Below are 24,884 nucleotides of genomic sequence, written 5' to 3'. Positions count from 1 at the left end.
GAATATGCCAATATTTAATACAACACAAACAAGCTTCCAATTCCAATAGACGACTTAAGCTAAAGTCGAGGAAGAAACATGGCAATGCCAACGTCATACTTTGAAAAATAGTAAGCAGAAAACATAGTCAAAATAAGTTGACTAATCAAAAATCCGTAGCAACAAAATCTTGCATATCGAATCGGGCAGAGCCTTAGCCTGAGGCTCAAAAATGTTTGCTTACTTGAGAATGGAAGAATGTTACGTTTCCATCTCCAAATTCCCTCAATACATAAGAAAAGAGAGATGTATAGGTTCGAATAATCGAAACTATTCAAGATGTAACCGGAATTAGAAAGAGTTGTGATGTATATGGTCACAAAATAATCGATGCATATCGGCGATTCTCATGATCGCACCTAAAACAGCGGTGTACTAAGGCAACCACACGAAATCGATTTCTTCCCTTTAAATAATAACGTAACTCCCCCAGGACCGTCACACGAAAAACGTCGACCAAGAGGGGAATCATATCCCTGTTTGGTCTCATCGGCGTAATAAGAAGGCCGGAAAAGAAGACATGAAAAAGGCTAATAGCGCCCGATAATTTATATATATATATGTTCAAAAACAGCAACTTTAAGAAAAACATACTTGTTGGTCTGCCAAATAGACCGTATATAATTAAATTGCTCTGCAAATCGATCGTCATGCATGAAGTTGCTTGATGAATTCCTTTTCGATCTTCGTCCGATGACATAAAAATCTTGGGAGGATACGATCAAAATCGTATGTAGATGACAAAAGTATCGTCCATTTCGGCATGAATGTCATCACCATAGTATGACGAGCAATGATTTTACCTATACGAGCACGTGAAATATCGTAAGAAATAAAAACGTGCCAATGAACATTTAAATAATGAAATAGGAAAAAGGAAAAGGAAAAGGAAAAGAAAATATAGTTTGAAGCCCAAAGGGCTATTGTGCTTGGCAGGCCATATGCCCAAAAGGGTCCAGAAGACGGGAGTAACTTCTCTTGAGCGAAGAGTTTGCTTGTGAAGTTCGCGTTTTTTGCGTAGATATGCGGGATGAGCAATTTTGAATCCTTTGATGCGGAGTCTTGCGGGGCAAAAAGATATTTTTGCGGAGCGAATGCGGAGGAGACCCTGCGGGGCTGCGTGCAAGGGCTGTAGGAGTTGCAGGGCTGGCTGCAAGGGCTGCGTGCAGGGATGTTGCAGGGGCAGCGTGCAGGGCTGCGAAGGTGCGTGCAGGGGCAGCGATGTGGGGGCTGCAGCGGCGGCGAGCAAGAGGTGCGCCGGCGAGGAGACGACGGCGGCCGGCGACCGACGGAGGAGAAGAGAAGAAAAAAAAATTCTAGGGCTCTAAAAGTTCAGGGTTTTAGGACAAAGTGCGTGATAACGTGTTTCAGGATGAAATAATTGTGTTTTATTGAATGATAAGGGGGCCTATATATATGCATTACAAAACTACAATCCCGTAGGATTCTGAGTCCTAATCTATTACGGAGATGCTAATCTATTTCCTAACATGAAACCTATTAAGCTAAGACACACATAAGGGTAGAATAGTAATTCTCCCAGAACAGAATCTTGTTTTTTTTACTCTCAGTGCAATGGACAACAGGACAATTTTTTGGATGATTTTGATTCTACACGCCATGGAGACCTTGTACTGAAGTAAGCCAATGTATGATTGATTTCTTTTTATTAGCTAGTCCTTGATTTTGTTAAAGGCTTGGTTATTTACCTTGTTTATTGTGTTTTTAACATTTCTTTAATTGACGAAGTAGACCGAAAATATGCTATATGAGGTATTATTCAATGACTTGTAAGTATTTCTTCATGTTCTTCTTCTTTACTTTGTTTCGCAAGGAATATGTTGTAAAAACAAGGAATATAATGGTAACTAGTGAATTGACACTATTAGATGGTCAAAAGCAGGACATCTGCATTCTTTTTACTTCTGTATGCTACCAGCATCACGATTTTTTTGAACTTAAGCAGAATGTGGGTGTGAAAATCACGGGATTTATAGGGCAAAAGCAGGACATCTGCATTCTTTTTACTTCTGGTTCAATCTCAATTGTTTCATTTCGTCAGCCAATTGACACTGTCACATATAAGGTAAGTTTGATATTTTATCTTCTGCTTCATTTTGCTCACAACATGTTGGAGCTCTTTGTTGGTCAGTTAGTCATTCATCAAGGTAAATTGATTTTATTTTTATTTGATCAATGTTAGGGTCACTTTGATATCATTTCATTGTCGGGATCCTATGTACATACTTATGGGGGAACATCAGGCGGGTTGAGTACATGTGTCTCTATATAATACCATTGTTCAGCTTTTATTATAATCTGGTCTATGATAATTGTGTTCATATTGGAATTATTCACATGATATTCTCTCTTTACTGGTCTATGATACAATGCTTGTCAAATTGAAATTCAGTTGAGCTCGTGTTGATGTTGTGCTTACTTGAACCATGAATTTCTTTAGGTTTCATACGGCAACATAAGTGCGATATTTGCATTTTTTCTACTTCTGGATCGATTTCATTATCTTTTTTTTTTCGTCGGCTAAGCACTGAAGACAACATTACATATAAGGTAAAGTCTAATCTGATTTTTAAAAAGTTTATAAACTTCAAAGAGTTTATATCCTTTGTGGAGGTGGAGTATATGCCTGATTATTTGGGTATTGATATTGTTAATTTTAATAGGGGTTTTGACAATTTACACAAATTTTCCCTAAAACTTGCCCATTTCAAATCTTTACGACCATTTCAATGTTTGCTCTGACAATTACTCTACTACCCTTATTTTTAATCATCTCTCCCTCTCTCCTCACCGATCCCTCTGTCCTTCACTAGACGCACACTCTCTCTCTCTTCACACCCTTCTCCAATCTCTAAGATCAGCAACAGTCTCAGCGTTGCCTCTCTCAAACCGGACCTACTCAGACGCCGCCCTGGTTATCAACACCGTTAATCCCAGGCCTTTTCTCTCTCTTGTAGATGCCTCTTTCTCTGATGAGGATCGCTTGCGAGATAATCAGCCAAGCCAGATCTGCCGCCGAGACTGAAGAGAGCTCGGAAGGCAAAACCAGGGAGACGTTGTGAAGCATCAACTCGCTTGACGACGAGCTCTCTCTCTCTCTCTCTCTCATTAGCAATGTTGACTAGGTTCAAACCCCAATGCCGACAAGATTAGTATCCCCCGCCAACGAGGTCTTAACCACGACTAGGTGCTGCCAAGTTCTATCACGGCGCTTCCACCCACGGAGGTGGCGGTGAAGATCCTAGGAGGAGGAAGAGTACATCGACCAAGGCGCCAAGGCAGTGGTGGCCAGATTTGCTCACGATAGTCTCGCCCTTCTCGATGCCACCACGCAATCTCGACGAAGCACCGACACTGCCGAACAGCCTCGACAGCGACGACGCCCTCACTCTCTTTCTTTCTCCTCCGGCGAGGTGAGGCCGGAGTGGAGGGATGCAGTGGGTTCAATTCTTAACTTCTTTTATTTCGAACTTTGATTCCATCCAAGCAGTATGTAATAATTTCCTTGTGGCGCTATTGGCATGTTAAAACTGGTTGTGACTTGTGAGTGTCAGCATTACGGTTCCCTTCTTGAAAATTTAGATTTTCCAAATCATATGCATGATTGCTTAAAATGTTCACCATTCACTGAAGCTAATTATCTTCTTAATAGGTTCTGTTTGCGGCAAAGAAATCTTTTTGATTCAGCAACATCACTAACATGATTACCGGGTGTTAGTAACGTGATTAATGGGTGTGAGTAATTTGTTATTATGAGTTACTGAGTGTTAGTACTTTATTATTAGGGGTTATTAGGTGTTAGTAATTTGTTATTGGGGGTCAATAGGGTCAGTAACATGAATACTGATAGCGAGTAATTTATTATTATGAATTATTAGGTGTCAGTAACATGATTACTGGGTGTCAGTAACATGATTACTGGGTGTCAGTAATTTAAAATTGTGGGTTACTATGGATCAGTAATTTATTTCGGCGACGACTGAGTCCAGAGTCCGGTGACCTATGACCGGAGTTCTGAGTCCGGCGAGGTTCCGGCAAAGTCTCTTTATTCAATAGGTGTGAGGGTAAAATGGTCTTTAAAGTGTATATATTTTGTAGAAATATGTTAATTTTGGGCAAATTGTAGGTAACCTTGTGATGAAATGGGCACATTTTAATATGTGTCATTAAAATGGACAAAAAAGGGGACAAATTTGTACTAAATGGACATCTTTCCATTTTAATATGATGTGTTTTTGAAGTAGGAGGAAATTCAAATTTAGACACTTTGCTTTAATCATTCTCACTCAGTTAGCATTTGATAGTTTAGTGTTTCTTTAAGCATTATATTTGTTTCATGCAAGCATGTTTGTCCAATCATAGTGAGCTAAAAATCAAAATCTTTAAATAAAATTGAACAACAAAAATTTTCTACCTTCAACAGTTTCTATCGATCAGTAATGGAGTCGGTGAAATTCACGGCCAGCGTTTCGATAATGGATTGGAATCCTCTCCTCACGCCTCTCTCCAAATATTGCCTAATAAGAGAATATCAGCCGTCTAATTGTAATAGATGGTCAGATTTCTCACCTCGTACAAATGCTATCGTCTATCTCTTTCTCTGTCAAATTCCCCTCGCCACACTCGCTCCATCTCTCCCCGTTCTCCCTCCTCTCTCAAATTCTCTTCCTCTACCACAATCAGATGTACCCACTTCAAGAAGTGTTAAATCTCGTTGAAGCTCTCAACGCGGAATTTCATCACAAACAAGAACAAGCAATTTAAATTAGAGAGATGAAATTTTCAGTCATAGATAAATTGTTCTAAAACCCCCTATTATTTCTCAGTACATAACCTTGTCAATCCAGTAACCCTTGGCATATTGAGGCTCTTTGGTTCGTCCATGTTTAAACTTTTCTCTTAATAATCTCAAATGAGAATAATCAACACTAACACTTCAATTTGCAAACCCAGAAATTGTGATACCCGGCTAATTCAATTTTCGAAAAAAGAAAAAGAAAAAAAAGAAAGAGAGATCAGTTGAAGAGATAGTATTAAATTTCATGCTCTGCAAAATTCCAAGCAAAAACCCATCATTCATAGTAACCCAAAACACCAACAGCCGACACTTTGCACACTAAGATTGATACTGGGTCTTTGAAGAATTTGGATGAAAAGAGTCAGAAAGATATGGGAGAATAGATAAGGAAAATCTGAAAAGCCAAAGATCTAAATTGGTATTTGCTATTTGGTAAATCTCGTCTTTCTCCTCTATAAGGAGTTAATAGAATTGATCTTGAATTGAGAAAATGAAGATTCTTGGTTTCTTTTTGTGTGTTGGACTTGCATAACTTGATTAAACCTGAAACTACAATTCCACTTCTCCAATCAGAAATTGTCCAACCACTTGATTAAAACAAACTAAAATCTCATCCATGTTTCAAGAGAGAAAGAGCGCAGAAGAAGGAGGGGGTCTGAGAAGAGAATGCGTGAGATAATCCCATGTGATTGTTGTCCATGTCTCCAAACATAAAATAAGTGAATCTGGCCTTTTGTTAAAATTCAATGGCTTCGATGGATTTATTAGGCAGTATTAGGAGGGAGGCCATTAGGAGAGGATCTCAGTCCTTCGATAATGAGTCTGAAACGTTAAGGAGAGGACTTGGTCTTTTTATACTTGAAGTAAGCCCTTGTGAACCTTATGAGGTTGGTCGAGGGCTGAACTGGGTGAGAAACCAATCTCAACTTGAAATCTGTCGGAATACTGATTCCTCTCTCTCCCTCCTCCACTATTTTGTATCCAACACCAACGTTGGGGTGCAAATTGGCTCCTCAAGCTCAAAAACTCTGAGATCGTTCACGAGTTGTCAGATAACCACCATGTGAACATGGCGGCGGATTCTCAACCGTCTCCAGTCTCCCCTCAAAGCTTGGCGAGGCATGAAGGCTGCTTCATCTAGAGATCAACCACCGATTCGTCGAGCGTTTACAAACCCCTAAACGCATCTATCGGCAAAACTTGGTTTGAAAATTTAAACTCTTTCTGAATTGAAATGGGAAAAAAGAAATTATAGAGGCTTTTATCTTTTCATGAAACAACGACGTTTAATGGGTCTAAATGTGTTCCTCTAAACGACATTTTTTCTTGTAATTTCTTTCTCTCTCTATTTTTTTGGTTAATTGTGCTCATTTTTAATACATATATTCATATACATATACAAGACAAATTGATTTTTGAGTTGGTGTTTTTGTAACAAAAAAATTACAAAAATATTTTGGCTGGAACCACTTTTATTGGAGGTAACTTATTGACTTGGAAATGCAAGAAGCAAATTGTGGTGGATCGATCCAGTGATGAGGCAGAATATCGGAAAATGGTTGCAAATGCTTGTGAATTGATATGGTTGAAGAGTTTACTTGAAGACTTGGGAGTGAAGTGTAGCAAAGCCAATTGTTTTACACGGTGATAACCAGGTTGCAATGCACAATGCAGCAAAATTTGGTCTTCCATGAAAGAACAAAGCATATCGAAATTGATTGCTATTTTGGACGTTATCAAGTTCAAAGCAAGGTGGTATCTACGGCCTATGTTCGTTGCAGTGATGAATTGACTGAAAATTTTACCAAAATTCTTCCATCTGCGCAGTTTCATCAGTTATTAGCCAAGCTTTGGAACTAGGGAGGCCCTAGGGGGAGCATTGAAGATGAAGATGGTTGTGATGGGATTGTTCGTTGATTAATTGTGTCTCCAAAATTCATTTATTGCTTGATTGGTTCCCTGGCGTTTAATGCTAATCCTACTACAAATGGATCAATTAGGGTTGCTTAACTCGAAACCTACCATTTATTGTTGCAGTCGATCTCTCGTGCCTTTCTCTAGGGGCACGGTCATAACGGGGATCACAACCTTAGGGAGTCCGCATATGCATTTAGTGATATTGGCCAAGCAATGCAATAGCTTAAGCATCGTAAGACTTACGTGTTCTTCATTAATCATTATATTGCTCATAATTTTCCTACAATCCATAACAAACATGAGAATTGAAATACAGACATGATGAGAATATGAGATGAATGTGTGACGGTGTGAACATGGAATGCGTTTAGTTTATTTATCGACGTGATTAGAAAGAAATGGTATCGTCTAGACTCCTCCAGAGACTTCCAAAATGTGTGTGTTGGCCCAAAGTAGGCCCAAAATGCTTAGTAATCGGTCTTCGCTCTTATAAAACGCCTCTTTCTAAACCCTAAACCCTAGAATAACTAGTGATTCAACTTTTCCCCGTCGTCTCCTGCGTTTCGCTTTCTCTCACTTCAGCCATGGCCACCGCTTTGCTCCGACATTTTCGACGCCCCCGCGACCTCGCTTCGGCCCCTCTCTATGCCTACCGATCTGTACGTCTCGCTACTTCTCTCAGTTTATCTCCGTCTTTTCATCCTTTTCTCAATCTCGTCTTTAATGATTTTGATGTCTGGGTTCATTCGGCTCTGCTATCCTTGGATTTCTGTTTTTAGTTTGGGTGAAGTTTTCTTATATTTGATTATATTGGCGGAGGCTATGAGATTCTTAGGATGTTTATTCATGTATAAGTTTCATAGTGAATTGAAGTGAGTTCGTTTTTCTAGAGATTGGGTGTTGATTTAGTGTTGCAATGAAGTCCTCGCTGTAAAATTGAGTTCAAGGTGATTTTTATGTATTTGATGAACTGGGCATTTGGGTGTCTTAAGTTATGAATAAAGGGTTACACTTGTTGTTCATATTGGCTGCTACTTGTTCTTGTTTCTCTGGAAGCTCTGCTACTCGCTCTCTGTGTTAATTTTAATGGTCCTTTCTATTTGTACAGTTCGCCAGCACCACCAAGTCTTCGCATTTGGGTAACAATTGGACAAGTTTGGCAAGGCATTTCAGGTACTTTCGACTTTCGACATGCCTTCTTCATTAGCCAAATGAAGGCTTATTTGGGTTTCATTTCCTGGCTTTGTTCTTATACTATTGTACGTTTTCGAACAGTTCAAAACCTGCTGGGAGTGATATTATTGGGATTGACTTGGGTACAACCAACTCATGTGTGTCCGTGATGGAGGGGAAGGTGATGACAACTAAAGTTCAGTTACATTTCATGGCTGAGTGCTTGTTGTGGAAGTGGTTTGTGTCTAATCAGTGTGAAAATATTGCAGAACCCTAAAGTTATTGAGAATTCTGAAGGAGCACGGACTACACCATCGGTGGTTGCATTCAATCAGAAAGGAGAGCTACTTGTCGGTACACCGGCAAAACGCCAAGCCGTCACAAATCCGACCAACACTGTTTTTGGAACAAAGCGTCTAATTGGTAGACGTTTTGATGATCCTCAGACACAAAAAGAAATGAAGATGGTTCCATACAAGATTGTCAAAGCTCCAAATGGTGATGCATGGGTTGAAGTCAATGGACAGCAGTACTCCCCAAGCCAGATAGGGGCCTTTGTTCTTACAAAGATGAAAGAAACTGCTGAGGCATACCTTGGAAAGAGTGTCTCAAAAGCGGTGATTACTGTTCCAGCCTATTTCAATGACGCCCAGAGACAAGCAACAAAGGATGCCGGCAGAATTGCAGGCCTGGATGTACAAAGAATCATAAATGAACCAACTGCCGCTGCTCTTTCTTATGGTATGAACAACAAGGAAGGTCTAATAGCAGTGTTTGATCTCGGTGGTGGAACTTTTGATGTATCCATTCTGGAGATATCCAATGGTGTTTTTGAGGTATGCACAGTTTGCTACGTAGTTGAATCTTTTCTTTATTTTGTAAAATGGCAATAACAAGTGCCACTTCTCCAGGTGAAAGCAACAAACGGTGATACATTTTTGGGAGGGGAGGATTTTGACAATGCTTTGCTAGACTTTTTGGTGAGCGAGTTCAAGAGGACTGAGAGTATTGATCTTTCAAAAGATAGGCTGGCTTTGCAGAGGCTTAGGGAAGCAGCTGAGAAGGCCAAGATTGAACTTTCATCGACATCTCAAACTGAGATTAACTTGCCTTTCATCACGGCTGATTCTTCAGGTGCTAAACATCTGAACATTACACTGACTAGATCCAAGTTCGAGAGTCTGGTGAATCACTTGATTGAGAGGACAAAGGCCCCATGCAAGAATTGTTTGAAGGATGCCAACACCTCTATTAAAGATGTTGATGAGGTCCTTCTCGTAGGAGGGATGACTCGTGTTCCCAAAGTTCAAGAGGTGGTTACAGAAATATTTGGTAAATCCCCAAGCAAAGGAGTAAACCCTGATGAGGCAGTTGCTATGGGAGCTGCCCTCCAAGGAGGTATCCTTCGCGGTGATGTCAAGGAATTGCTTCTGCTCGATGTTACTCCTCTATCTCTTGGTATTGAAACATTGGGTGGCATATTTACTAGATTGATTACCAAGAACACGACCATTCCCACCAAGAAGAGCCAGGTTAGTATTCAAGCCCCCTATTGTTCAATGAGGTCCTGTTTTAGTGCACCTCTGTGTACTGTTGCTGTGGATTTGTTTTTTTAAAGTTTAATGTTTGGGGATAGATGTCTATTTAGCTGAATCTGACTTGTTCCTGTATGTTGGTTGTGTATCATAAACTATGCCTCACGGATTCTCTCTTTTTTATGAATAGGTCTTCTCGACAGCGGCTGATAACCAAACCCAGGTTGGAATCAAGGTACTACAGGGTGAACGTGAAATGGCTTCTGACAACAAACTCCTTGGAGAGTTTGAGCTTATTGGTATTCCTCCAGCACCTAGGGGTATGCCTCAGATTGAAGTCACTTTTGATATTGATGCCAATGGTATTGTTACTGTTTCCGCCAAGGACAAGGCTACTGGCAAAGAGCAAAATGTTACCATCACTTCATCGGGTGGACTTTCGCCTGATGAGATTGACCGAATGGTCAAGGAAGCAGAGCTGCACGCTCAGAAGGATCAGGAAAGGAAAGCCCTCATTGATATCAAGAACAGTGCCGACACAAGCATCTACAGCATTGAGAAGAGCTTGAACGAGTACCGAGACAAGATTCCAAGTGAGGTTGCTAAAGAAATCGAGGATGCTATTGCAGATTTGAGAACGGCCACCACGGGCGATAGTGTTGATGAAATCAAGGCAAAACTTGATGCTGCTAACAAAGCTGTATCAAAGATAGGAGAGCATATGTCCCGTGGTTCTGGTGGTGGCTCCTCATCTGGAGGTTCACAAGGTGGTGAGCAAGCTCCTGAGGCAGATTATGAAGAGGTGAAGAAGTGAGAGGTCGTGAGATCATCTGAGATGTTTTTGGCAGAACTTTTCTTTTTGACGGTTTCTGTATCTAATTGTTATGGTTTCATGTGTTGGTGCGTTTATTTACTTTCTATGCCTTTTGAACTAGCTGAAAATATTGTGCTCGTGAATTTGTTCACTGGTTAAGAACAGAAAATAAGAAATAGGTTGGACATTTTAGGCAAACATTAAGCCACTGGGAGTTATTTATTTACTTCCTATGCAACTTTAAATATTGCGGTAGTGAAACAGCTCAAAACAAAATTCTGACAAACATTAAATTAATTGTGATTGAGCTTTTATTCATATTTCTAAAACTAGTTTTGATTCATAATTCTAAAAGTAGTGTTCATACCTCTTTTGTGTTTGAATGGAGTAATCTTATTTACTTTGATGAAGATTTTATTTTCATTAGAATTCTATTTTTAATATTATAAATTCTAATAATTGAGAATTCTCTGGTTTAGATACTATTCTCTATAATTTAAAAAAAAACTCTCACAACAACATTTAGACATTTTTTTTTTCTTAAGTTCATTTTGACTTTTCAACGCATAAGAAATTATTAAAAAATATATATATATAAGAATGAAAAAAAACAAGACAATTCTCACTACTTATTTAAAAATAGCGAAAATAAATGATTTTTTATCAATTCAGTATTTATGTATTTATTTTCAGAAAATCTCAATTCGGAATAATAAATTAAATAAGATGATTTAATTATTTTCATTTTTTTATTGTTGAAACATATAATAAATTGTTCCGGGAGAATTATTATTTTACCCTTCTGTGTGTCTTAGCCTAATAGCTTTCCTATTATGAGATAAATTAGCATCTCCGTAATAGATTATGACTCCGAATCCTACGGGATTGTGGTTTTGTAATGCCTATATATAAGCCCCCATATCATTCAATAATACACAATTATTTCATCTTGAAACACGTTATCACGCACTTTGCCCTAAAACCCTTAACTTTTAGAGCCCTAGAAATTTTTTCTCTTCTCCACTGCCGACCGCCGTCGTCTCCGGCCTCCGGCATCTTCCCGTCGGCGCAGCCCCTGCTCGCCGTCGCTGCAGCCCCCCCCCCCGCACGCTGCCCCTGCAACACCCCTGCACGCACCCTTGCAGCCCCCGCATCTGCAGCCCCGCATTGCAACCCCTAAAGCCCCGCACGCAGCCCTGCACGCAGCCAACCCCGCACGCAGATCCTGTCCTGCAGCCCCCGCATCCTGCCTTGCAGCCCATGCGACCCCCCTGCTGCCCTACAGCCTCTGCTCGCAGCCCCTGCACGCAGCTAGCCCCGCAGCCCCACTCGCAGCCCCACACGCAGCCCCACTCGCAGCCCGCCCCGCAGTCCCGCAGGGTCTCCTCCGCATTCGCTCCGCAAAAATATCTTTTTGCCCCGCAGGACCCCGCATCAAACAATTCAAAATTGCTCCTCCCGCATATCTACGCAAGAAACGCGAACTACACAAGCAAACTTTTCGCTCAAGAGAAGCAACTCCCGTCTTCTCTACCCTTTTGGGCATATGGCCTGCCGAGCACAATAGCCCTTTGGGCTTCATACTATATTTTCTTTTCCTTTTTCTTTTTCCTATTTCATTATTTAAATGTTCATTGGCACGTTTTTATTTCTAACGATATTTCACGTGCTCGTATAGGTAAAATCATTACTCGTCGTACTATGGTGATGACATTCATGCCGAGATGGACGATACTTTTGTCATCTACATACGATTTTGATCGTATCCTCCCAAGATTTTTATGTCATCGGACGAAGATCGAAAATGAATTCATCAAGCAACTTCATGCATGACGATCGATTTGCAGAGCACTTTAATTATATGCGGTCTATTTGGCAGACTAACAAGTATGTTTTTCTTAAAGTTGCTGCTTTTGAACATATATATAAATTATCGGGCGCTATTAGCCTTTTTCATGTCTTTTTTTCCGGCCTTCTTATTACGCCGATGAGACCAAAGAGGGATATGATTCCCCTCTTGGTCGACGTTTTTCGTGTGACGGTCCTGGGGTAGTCACGTTATTATTTAAAGGGAAGAAATCGATTTCGTGTGGTTGTCTAAGTACACCACTGTTTTGGGTGCGATCATGAGAATCGCCGATATGCATCGATCATTTTGTGACCATATACATCACAACCCTTCTAATTCCGGTTACATACTTGAATATTTCGATTATTCGAAACCTATACAACCCTCGTTCCTCATGGATGCGTCGCCATCGCGACTGTTATTTGAATGTTTGAGTTTTCTTAAACTCATGTCTATAAACGATAATCCCAGGATCTACGTACTCATTTATTTGAGTTGATTCATTACTCTGATGTAGCACTATTTGTTGACAAAAGATCCCAAAAATAACGAATTCTACGGGACACACTCCAAGTGATTTAATGAACGTCTATGACGTTGTATTATCAGAGTTGACCTTGATGCATACTCCACATCCAAGAAACGCATGTCATTTTTGGCACATGTATCTACTTCTTGAGGGAATTTTGGAGATGAAAAAGTAACATTCTTCCATTCTCAAGTAAGCAAACATTTTGAGCCTCAGGCTAAGGCTCCGCCCGATCCGATATGCAAGATTTTGTTGCTACGGACTTCTGATTAGTCAATCTATTTTGACTATGCTTTCTGCTTACTATTTTTCAAGTATGGGGCATTGCCATGTTTCTTGCTCGACTTTAGCTTAAGTCGTCTATTGGAATTGGAAGTTTGGTTGTGTTGTATTAATATTTTATAAAATTTCTCGTATTTCTTGTTTACAAGATTGACTCGTGAGAATTTTATTTGCCTTTGCTTAGCATGCATGGTCAACGTTTGCAACTCACGTGGTTTTTAAATTGGCCGTTTTTGGGTTACATGAGACCCCAATAGCACTACATTGTGATTTTGGACCTTGAAATTTAGAAAACGGACCTCGGAACGTCAAAATTGACGTCGTTTTCCCCGGTTACTGTTCCGGCGTTTCCAGAACGTTTTCCGGCGTTTTACCGGCGTATTCGTCGCCTTCCGGCCATTTGCCGGCGTTTCCGGCACCGCCTTCTGGTTCCGGACAGCGTACCCTGACGGAACTGAAGTTACGGCCTCCATACCGGCCAGCTCCGGCCGCCGCCGACCGGATTTCCGGCAATCGGTGCCGCCGGCTTCCGGTGAGTTTTTCCGACGATTTTTTTTTCGTCGTTTCTCGTCATGTTTCCGGCATATTTCAGCAGTTCTTGCTGCCACGTTTTCCTAGTCCAAATTTCACTCGGTTTTGAGTTAATTTGACATGGTTTTTCAGTTAATTTTCTGGTTTTCTTCAAGTCGTTTCATAGCTCAAATGATTTTATTATTATTGGTGACCACCCGCACCAATTGGATGGTTTTTACCACCCAAATTGTTTAGTAATCAACTGCTCAAATACCATGTTTTCCAACTCTTAAGTTGAAGAATGTAGTTCTATTGCCATGTGATACACTCGATGAGATTGCACATTTGTTTGAATCCCCCTCTTACAATATCCTACGGCGAATTGTGTAGAGAAGTTCACCGCGTCGTTGACTCTCTTAATCTTCATTTTGAGAATGTCTCGCCGTGAAATTGAGTGTCTTGCTAATTGCGTAACGACCCACACTGTCCTACGGCGCAGGTAGTTGTTTTACGGATCTCGTGCGGAGATTGTGATCTATATCTTCGTGTTGACTACGATGAGTTATATTCTCTCGTTATGGACATAATTGTTTTCCGCTACTTGATCAGTAGTAGTGTCCATGAAAACTGATTTGCAGCATATGATAGTGGTAATAGAATATCTGTAAAGGGATCTTGACGCAGATATGAGAGTGCCCGAGGGACTTTAAATGCCTCCAGACCACGGAGAGCTTATGTAATCAGATTGCGACGTTCGAGAGAACGTAGTACAATCGGTTGCAAGAACTCATACCCATATGTGTTCATATGAAAGCTAATTCTTGATTCTCTATTCCGTCTAAGTATAGATGATGAAGAGATTCAATGAGCAATAGATTCATATATGTAAGTGTTGTTGGGACACTATTGCTTTCATTATGATGTGATTAACTATGCGCCTATGCATCGTCATTGGACTTGCATTGCTCCATTGACATGAGTTTAGTTCTACACTTGGTTTACCAACACAAATCCTATCCACACCAACGCCGCCAGCAGCTCCAGCAACATCAACGTATGCCTTGGTGTAGTAGTCGACACTGGTAGCATAGAGGATGCGTACGGTTCCATCTCGGACCAAAATCAGTCCTTCATTGGTCCATTACCCCATTCTTTTTGCGAAAGACACATTGAATGTGGCAAAATCAGAATCTGTCGAGTTTCATAGGTCAACTTCAACGAGACCTATAAGACAGCTCGCTCGATGAAATATGGTGAAATTGGTACCGTTGGAAAGGCCTATGTGTCTAATTTCAGGGACACCAACCATTTGTTCATAGCTATCATATTGAGTGAGTTATGGCCATTTTATCAAAGTAGGACAGTTCTGTCCGGAAATTTGCAAGCCAGTCAACTTCGACAGAGCATTGTGAACTGCTCCGATCGGATGAGGTTGTGAATCTTTTGTCACTGGAAAGCCACGGGTGTCTAATTTTCAGAAAATTTTACGGTTCGCTGATACCTATTTTGACGAAGAAGTTATGGCCGTTTAAATGAGTGAAGGTCATTCTATCCGAGAATCTGATTTTCATTGCAAACTCTTGTTTTGAGTTGTTATGCAATCTTGTTTCCTAAGATCTAAGTTTGGCTAAGTATAGCATGTATGATCTAAGGATGTGTGGCTAGATTAATGGTTAATCATTAGCCCAAGACTACGTTTGAGAAGCAAGTAATGAACGTTGTATACGTTGTTCTTTGTACTCCATGATTATGGCACTAATTAGGGGGAGTTATTTCGTAGATTTCAGGGGGAGTCTACCTCACAAGATGCTATCAAATGTAGACGGTGCGTTGTGCTCTCTTTCCCTTCGATCAAGCTTTTGTTTTTACCCAAGAGGTTTTTATTTTGCTTGATAAGGTTTTTACCGAGGCAACAATGTGTGCACCATGCAACCTATGCATGCGACACAAGGGGGAGTGTTCCAAGAGAATTACTATTCTACCCTTGTGTGTGTCTTAGCCTAATAGGTTTCCTATTAGGAGATAGATTAGCATCTCCGTAATAGATTATGACTCTGAATCCTACGAGATTGTGGTTTTGTAATACCTATATATAGACCCCCATATCATTCAATAATACACAATTATTTCATCCTGAAACATAAATAACATTGTTAATCTTCATGTACCAATTGAAAAACATTATAGAATTTTTGATAAACTTCGGTTAGGACATGAGAAAACAAATTGTTCAATAAATGTTAGAATTTTTCATGTTGGTTTTACTATTTGGTGAGTTTCAAATCAATGAATGAAAAGAAAAAAACAATATTATTAATTATGAATTTAGGAGTGAAAGATTAATAATTTGAGAAGATGGATTATGTAATTACTATGAATTTTCGAGTTGTTCATAATAATTGAACAAAAGTAAAATCGAGAAGATATTAATGGATAATAGATCGATTTGATATGTAATAAAAATATATTGATTATGGGCATTTTTTGAAAAAGTATGGAGGTCTAAATAACATATTAAGTATTTGTAAAAGTAAAAAAATGTTCACTATGTGAGGAGGTCAAAACGCCGTTTTTAGAGATATAAATAAAAACTCCTTTTAAAAAATGGTTAGAATTGCATGGAAAAAATTGAGAATTGAAGAATAACACTTTTTTTCATGAAAAATAAACAAGGAAAACAAACATTGAATTCCCTTTTATCTTATCAAATAGAATTTCCACTTTTGATGAAATTTTACTCCAAACACGATAAAAAAATATCAAAATTTTGAAATTTAATTAAAACCTTCATTATTTTCCTCTATCCAAACACAATAATATTAAATATTACATGTGACCGTGTGAGACCGTGAACCACCATAAAGAATTTAAACATCTATATTCGTTCCAAAGATGTTTCACCAAGTATACCACAAAATCCCACAGAAAGCATAACCAAAGGATATCCTTTTTTTTTAACTATTAAAAGATAAACAAAACCCATAACTTGAGGGCGAACAAATGATTGGGCAAACAAAACTAATTTTACCGGCCCTTCTATTGAACTACTCGTTTTATGAAACTAAATATCATGCAAGAGATCACACGTAGTATGTGACTCACATAAAAGTTATAGAAATCCCTTAGTTAGTACATACGAACTTAAGAGCGAGCAAAAGAATGAACGATCAAAGTCGATTTCACGCAGAAAAAGTGACTGATAAAAAAGTAATAGAATACTTTAGAATTTAAAGTGCAAAGTTGATTGTGAACCTACTCATTTAACCAAATTAAACCAATAAAGAAAAAACCGCACCAAACCAATACGCAAGAGATCGCGTGAAAGTAAACAATAAAAAATTTATAAAAATCCCTACGTATTACTTTGATGATAAAACCCAACGTGCACGCAATAAAGGCATGCACGGTCAAAGAAGTGAAAACATTTTGATGTTCCATGGGGATTAATAGCAGCTAACCCACAAATCCTAGGCAAATTAGAACTAAAGTCACTAGGCAAATAAATGAAACTAAAAAGAAGATGAAAATTATAAATAATCAAGGCGCAAAAATTTGACAACACTCGGCATAGCTCGCCTTAAGTCCATTAAAAAACACTAACTTGTAATGCATAGGTGAATATGCTCAAATCAGTCGCAAATTGAAGGGAAGATAGAATTAAGAATTAATAAACTAATGACTATTGAATTTTACTATTTCTTGACCTTTATACCCTCACTGCTTGCGCAATAGAATTTGGTCGCCGTCACTACTTCTTTACTTTCATTAATTGTTTCCTCTGATTATACTTCACTATCCTCCATTGCTCTTGATCTTCTCAATTCTATGTAACCTTAATCCCCAATTCTCCTTTTTCAGTATTATCCTTGATTTCTTTCACTCGGTCATTTCCTCAATTATGTTCGCTTTATCTAGGATCAATTGTATAAATGATTGGTTGGTGAGTGTGTCATCTTTAATTTAGGTTTGATTTTGAGTTGTTCCCTTCACTTTAGTACCCTTTCACTACTAGAATATTAATAGACATCACGTCATTTAAGTCGAGCAGATTCACGCATGATTTTGTTTTATAACATCAATCTTCAGATAACTTATCATGATGTTTCGCATTACACATGTATAACTTTCTCTTTTTGGGCGATGTTGAATGTTCTCCTCCATCATTTTTAGAAAGCGTGGAATCGACCAATAAGGGGCCGTTTACTAAATTTGAATGAGATTAAGAAGGAACGAGAAGATAAAAAATGGGAATGTGAGAGAAAAAGAGTGATTCACATGTCGTTATTTACTTGTTATCCGGAAAGAAAGAGGGTTGATTCCTACTCGATCATTACTAGATATATTACAAATGTATGCTTGTATAGTAATGTGATAGAGAGCAAGTTTGCATGGTTAGTTTTGAAATTACACATTGATTCCAAGGAAACAAGAATACTACCTACCCCTCTTAGGCTCTTACGGAATGAAGGATGATTGATTCTGGGTTTAGCAGCAGGTTCCACACAATTCTGATTCCTCTTTAGTGTTTTTTTTAATACAAAAAGAGATACATATATTAAACAAAGGAGCTTCTAGGGTATCCACATTGTGCAATGTCAAACAGTAAGGCATTAAAGTCTACCCAATCATCTAGTCCCTTGGCTATAAGAATAACCAAAGGTTTGCTACAATAACAACAACAACGTTTGCTTCCCTGTAAACATGTTTGAAAGATATTGAATTAAAAGTTGCAGCTAGAGTTTTAATGTCTTCCATAATCCTAAATAAGCCATAAACACTATAGATTGCATTTAAGTTTTGAATCACCTTCTACTTCCAGATTGCGGTAACCTCTATCTTTTGCAATGACAAGGCTGTCTCTAAGGGCTAGAGCTTCAGTCACCAGTACCGTTGGCTTCCCAACATTTCTCGTTGCTGGTAACAGTGGCCTTACGTGTTACAATCGCGGATGACAAAGCCACACGCAACAGAGTCGGTTTGAACCGAACCATCAAAGTTGATTTTAAAGTGTTTAAAGATGGAGAGTTCCACTTTTATGGTGGTGGTGGTGTTGTTTTGAACTACCCTCTCTGCCTCTAAACTATGCTCAAATCATTGAAGTTCTTGAGGATAGTAGCAGCTGCTGCTACCCCTCCAAGAATAGTGCCAATTTTATCATTGAAATATTGTCATTTCGTGCTTTTCATATCTGCCAACGTGATTATTGCACATAGATTTTCATCATAAGGTTTGTCAAGGAAAAGTTCCTTGAAAACTTGAATATAGCCACTAGACCACTTTAAGCTTGTGTATATACTAGTAGGTGATCAACAATTAGCTCGAAGTAAACGAGCCGCGTAAGTGTGAGAAATCAAAGGCGGGTTTAGTGTTTAGACTTTAGACAAATATCCACTCCTAATTTAATTCCCTTCCAACACTCTAAATTCACTGAACCCAATCCCCCCTCCGCTCTCAAATTCACTCATACCTTAAAATTCACTGACCCCGACATCTATGACCTCAGACCTCCGTTTCCTCGACGGCGATCTCTTCCCCGAAGGTAAAATCCTCGTCTCCTCCTCCTCTTCCCTTGTATTGATTGTAAATTATAGGGCTTTGTTTGCGCAGAAAGAAGAAGTTACGATTGATTTGTCGTAGCCAGGCCTGTGACTTTGGTTTGAGATAGACGAGACTTTTGTTGGGTTGATTGCTATTTTTTGTTTTGGTTATGATAGGCTTGTGGTTTTACTTGTTTAAAGTTGTCGCAAATGGTTATCGATAGAGTTGTGCACATCTAGTTTGACAGATGCATAAATAAATTGTATTGCTTCTTCCTGTTGCAAGTATTTATTGGCTGTGTGTGGTACTTTGAATTCAGATTCAACTCACTAAATTAGGGCTTGAATATCAGAAAATACATTCATGCCCTAACATCTGCATATGGTATTTGAATAAGCAGACGAAGTCATATTGCGGGTGGTACATTCAAATTGTGCCCTGCGTTTCAGTAGATGTCCGGCTGTCTTTTGAATTCTCCAATGGTCGTCAAGACCTATTGAGTGTCGGAGGAGTTATATATATATATATATATATATAAAGAGAAACGGTTTCCATGTTGTTCTTCTATTTTGTGTGGTCAATTTCAGTTGGCCTGGGTTTTGTTCTTTTTGAATGTGTTGTCTTTGAAGGTCGTTAGTATTCCAGATTGCTTGCTGATTGTATATTTTTTGTTCTTAATTTGCAGGTTTATCAGAGTATGCAGTGGTCAGGTAACTTGATCTTTGCTGCTTTCTTGTCTTTGTGATCTATTATTTGGTCAGTAGAATTAGGGCAAGTATTGGATTTGTGCTTTGGGTTTTCATTTTTTTTAAGAATAAATTTGGTCTATGATGGAGGTTTGAATGTTGATTTTATTTCTCTATGCTCATTTCAGGTTAAGGAAGGGTTCCTGAAACAAAATCGAATTCTTGCGTGGATTGATTTTGTGGTTAATCTACAGAAGTAAGCATTTGATTTCATGACTAGCTCTGTTACAATATCTGACCGTTAAGCGAATTCTAGATTTTGCATGCTATATAAAATTGTTTTATGTGGATTTTTGTTTGATCTTTTTTAATGATATGAAGTTTCATGTTAAGTTACAATGCTGGTAAAGTATTACCAAACAATTGCGTTATTGTTTTGGAAAACAGAACTCCCATCTATTTCTTCTCCTTTTTTTGTTTTGTTTTTGCGGCAGCCGTAGCCCTATTTTCTCTATATTCTTACCCTTACAATAATGACAAGGTGTGTCTCGGTTGTTTTCACCCTATTGAGCACGTCAGCCATATGAGACTAATGGCCGAATTTGCGATATCCGAGTACAATAATTGGCAATCCCATCAACCCAGAAATTGTCTGGTCTTCCGAAACGTGGTCCAAGCCAGTTCTCAGTTCATACATTGAACCAATTTTAGGCTCGTCATTGCTGCGATGAATCAGACTCATCAGTCGTTGCCTAACGCTCCACTTCAGAATTATGAGGCTCTTGTTTCATTTGATTACTCGGAGACTCACAAGAAGTTGATCTCCTTTAAGTTGGCGTGAATCGTACATGTTCGAGTCATCTCATTTATGTTGTAATAAAGTAATTAAGGGTTTATATACGACTTTAAATTATATATACTTGTTACAACAAGAATATAGAAAATTAATGTTCAGTGTTTTGATTTGAATTTCTCTATGAATCATGGAGTTTTTTGTTGTAATCAAGTAATTAAGGATAGGATTAATGATGACAGTTGGATATCTGATCTATGGACAATTGGACTGATAGCAATGTAAGAATGGAAATAAACATCTATGAAGTCACAGCTGTGGAGGGTTTTATTCTAGAAGAATCAGGATATCCCTAATGTTTGTATTATGTTGGATTCTGAGGTTGAATGGCAGTAGGAGGTTAAAAATGTCTTTAAAGTTGAATAAAGTGATCACAAGTCATTACTCATTAGCTTAGACTCACAGCCTTGCTTTCAGTTTTCAGTCTCATTCAATCAACTGTGCTTAAAACAGTTTATTTTTTGAACTGGGTTCTTCTCATATCATCTCAGATTCTCAGGGATTTAGATTTTCTCTCTCACTTTACTTTCAGGTGAGCTTTTATTTTTTGAGGTCTTAACAGTGAAGAGCTCCTCTTTTACTTTGTTCCTTGTTGGGTTGGTTTGTCGAAATGAGCGTACTCTGATATTTGTACTGAGCTTGTGTTAATACTTTGCTGACAATAGCATTTGAAGCAAGAATCAGCTTAATGTGAGGATTGGTATGAGATTCCTTTCTTTCTGTTTCTTGTTTCGTGTTTTCGCTGCCAGAGTTGCTATTTTGCTTAGAGAAGATGCTCGTTAAACTCATAATCGACTGAATTCCAGAAAGGATTGTCTTCTTTTCTTTTTTGGTAGTCTTTGTATACTAAGATGCTTGGTACTTATAACTGCAGAATGGCCTATCCAAGACTAGAGTGATTGAGTCTTCTGGTATGTTTTCCGATATTGTTAACCGCTGAAAGCCATCCTGTGGAACCACTTGGGTCCAGAATGCAGTTGCCAAATTACCTGGTGAGAAACATCATAATCCAATCATTTTTTTTATAGTTTTATTGCTTCGAATATTAGTCCTCTTACTGTGTCCTAATTTCTATTTTTGATATATCATACAATTTTTTAACAGGAGACCACCAGCATATCCCACTTTGACAAGGAATTTGGTCATTTTGGTGCAGAGATTTGTCCTTTTGAAATGCTTTCAAATTTAGGAGGACACGGTGGGGTTGTACTGTTAATGGTTTCTTACAAATCATAGGAGAAAAGAACACTGTTGGATTAAGTGATCAACAAATCATACCTTAGTAAACTGAAAAATTATATGCTCTTTCGAAATTGAGAGAGAGAGAGAGAGAGAGAGAGAGAGAGAGAGATTAGCCAAAACACGCAGATGTGGGAGTGATTAGCTAGAAGTCTTCTTACCTAACCATATATGTTAGGGGATTTGTTTTTCTGAATAAGATTTGAAATACTACATCTCTACTACTATAAAATCGGCATCCAAGAAAATCACCTATGTAATTTTACCTTCACACATAAGCATAGAGATAATTACGTAAAAATACACATGCTTAATTAATATGTTTTACCAAAACTATCATTCGTCATTACAAAAAAAAAACTATCATTCGTAGTAAACATAATTACATAAAAGGATTGTGTTTCAAGAGTGCACTTCAAACAAAATTCTGCAAACCCGTGAGATGAAAACGCGTGCATCGCACGGGTACGAGGCTTGTGGTTATTAATTGGGTAATTATATATCCATATGGTGTAAACTCTTTTATAAATTACTAGTAGTTTTAAGATTTTAGTGTAATTAAATCATTATGCAATCAATTTACATTAAAAAAATTTATATCATAAGGCTTACGCCTTACTGAGGCTCTCCCCGGAACGCCTCGACTACACTTAAAAGACATTGATTATGATCGAGGTTCATCCATACAATATGGAGAAGACAATATCATTTTCTGTACTTCATGGTAAAAAGGCAACTTCGAATCCAGGTATATTTCTCCTACCTTTTCCATCTCGTAATTTACTTCATAACTTATTAACTTATCATACTTTGTGTTAAAACAAGCATATGCTGAAAATGACTTGGTTGCTATATATGTTATAGTAGATTCCTCTGTGCATTGATAGATTGTCATTGCTGTTTGTGTAACTGTACATGTATGGTGTAGCTGTAGGATCAGTTTCTATTATGTATATATCATTTGTATTCATAAGCTTTGTAAGTGATCACAATCAGCCTATATAATGTACACTGTAAAGAAAAATATTGGATTAATGAAAACCATTCTCCACAAGCCAAATGACTTGGTTGCTATATATGTTATAGTAGATTCCTCTGTGCATTGATAGATTGTCATTGCTGTTTGTGTAACTGTACATGTATGGTGTAGCTGTAGGATCAGTTTCTATTATGTATATATCATTTGTATTCATAAGCTTTGTAAGTGATCACAATCAGCCTATATAATGTACACTGTAAAGAAAAATATTGGATTAATTGAAAACCATTCTCCACAAGCTAATCATAAAGCTCCCATTTGTTTAGACAGGTTTCTCTTAAGTTTTAACAATAATAGTTGGGACTTTATTTATGCTTAGAGTACTACAACTGGAATGGAATCAAGATAGGTATTCTAATGGGCCATCATTCATTGGTGATGCGAAAGCAGTAGACCTAGTAAAGTAGTAAGCCAACTCAAGTTTAGTTAGTAGTCTAAGTCATCTACGCATAAGAGATTTTGAAGTTGATGCTAATTTAGTGAAGAATATATCTTTACCAAGCTACAAATCTTCACTCCAGAGGGGGAAGGGTTTTTCGTGCTGTATTGATGATCTATGATCAAGAAGAATATGATGAACGCTGAAAATGTATTGCCAAGAATAACATTCGTCTTTATCTTGTCCTCCTTTATGATCAACTATGAGTACTCCTTGCGATTTCAGGCTCTGCTCTCTTGTTGTTCTACTGGAGAATCGGCTTCTATTCTTCAATGTGGTAACTTTCATGCACCATTACCTGCCGGAACTAATATGAAATGCCTTGCAGATGCAGGCCACTTCATCAATGCGTACTCATCATTTAGTATATTCTAATCTTGAAATATAGTTTTCTGTTGCAGTCGATGCCTCATATTAACTAGACAGGAAAACTATTTCTGGGTCACAACAAATTGAAGCACGTTATAGTCAAGTGGCTGCACTACAGGTAATATACCTCTGTCACACCTTCGTTATAGGAATGTGGTAGCATTAGCTTGGTGCAGTTCTGATTGCATATGTTTTGTGCAGTGTTCAGCAAACCATTTACCTGCATCCTGGATTTCAAGATTGAGACCAGGGTCGGTAACTGGTTAAAATATAATCATCTCTATCTACTTTAGAGTCCTTTTACTACCCTCAAAATGTGGTATGGCAACTCCGATCCGTACTCTTTTTTTTTAATCCTTCATTGCACATCCCCACTTCCCAATATTATGTATTGTCCCCAACCTTTTAATCTGATTCCTTTTCTTTTCTGGAAATCGTTTCACATGTGTGCTATCATCTCCATTTTCATGTGCATGAAAAGTAAATGTGAAAAATTTAATCATAGCTATGTAACTCCAGTATGCAGTTGGAGAATTGCTTAGCCCCTCTTTCACCTCAATTGTAATATCACCTACTTTTGATGGGGAACCAGCCCCTCCCGACCACACACAAACAGTAGCTTCTTCTGTCCACTATAATAAAAATAAAATGCGCATACGTACCAACTCCTTCAACTTTCATATAATCATATAAGGCGCCTGTTGGCCCCGTGGTGGTGACCGAGACATAGTTCTCCTAGTGTTACTAGGAGTCCATCAGCTAGGCTAGTAGTGCTTATGTTAAGAGTTTGGCTGACTCCATTACCATACCAGTCTCTGGGCGTCGTCATAAATGATGAAGGTTCTAAGGACTATAGATTAATGAGTGGTGGAATTGGATGATTGCAATGGTGTGGCGTGTGCGTTGGACATAAGATAATTATTATTGTTTTTTTTTTTAGAGAAAGACTGAATTGAGTTTTAATTTTAACATGCTAGTACGTAGTGTGTACAGTTAAGAGCAATATTTTATGTCGCTCACAGAGATCAAGCAAATCCAGCAAGCTAGAGAATTCTCTGATATGTGTGTTTGTCGTAAATCCAATTCAAATATACGCTCACTCTACTCAAATTCTACTTCCCTAGCGCATTTCCATATACGTAAATTTCAAACCATATGCATCCCCACCAACAGCAAGTCATGTGTCTTTGTCGAATTCAAGATCTCATTAAAACTTATACCACATGGTGAAATAATCATGTGCCCATGAGT

The 24,884-nt window shown here is 38.4% G+C and overlaps 1 protein-coding gene and 1 long non-coding RNA gene across 4 annotated transcripts; both read left to right on the top strand.

Annotated features, from left to right (window-relative positions):
• The first annotated feature begins 7,301 nt into the window (after positions 1-7,301).
• LOC126793208 (heat shock 70 kDa protein, mitochondrial) lies at positions 7,302-10,501 on the top strand. Its single transcript, XM_050519666.1, has 6 exons — positions 7,302-7,434; positions 7,884-7,948; positions 8,051-8,129; positions 8,218-8,784; positions 8,860-9,480; positions 9,674-10,501. The coding sequence occupies exons 1-6, from the start codon at positions 7,360-7,362 to the stop codon at positions 10,295-10,297; spliced, it is 2,031 nt and encodes a 676-aa protein (XP_050375623.1). The 5' UTR covers positions 7,302-7,359; the 3' UTR covers positions 10,298-10,501.
• An 8,315-nt stretch (positions 10,502-18,816) lies between these two features.
• Positions 18,817-24,067, top strand: LOC126793250 (uncharacterized). 3 transcript variants are annotated; one of them, XR_007672041.1, is made up of 6 exons: positions 18,817-19,009; positions 19,694-19,718; positions 19,883-19,950; positions 21,080-21,539; positions 21,652-23,751; positions 23,835-24,067. It is a non-coding gene; the product is annotated as an uncharacterized LOC126793250 (long non-coding RNA). The 3 variants fall into 3 exon arrangements; XR_007672042.1 differs by lacking the exon at positions 18,817-19,009 and having other exon boundaries at positions 19,554-19,718; positions 21,080-21,247; positions 21,422-21,539; XR_007672040.1 differs by lacking the exon at positions 18,817-19,009 and having other exon boundaries at positions 19,554-19,718.
• Positions 24,068-24,884: the final 817 nt, after the last annotated feature.

This window comes from Argentina anserina, chromosome 5 (assembly GCF_933775445.1).
Source record: "Argentina anserina chromosome 5, drPotAnse1.1, whole genome shotgun sequence".
Lineage (NCBI taxonomy): Eukaryota > Viridiplantae > Streptophyta > Magnoliopsida > Rosales > Rosaceae > Argentina > Argentina anserina.
The sequence above is the reverse complement of the archived record's forward strand: the minus strand, read 5'-3'. Positions and strand labels throughout refer to the sequence as shown.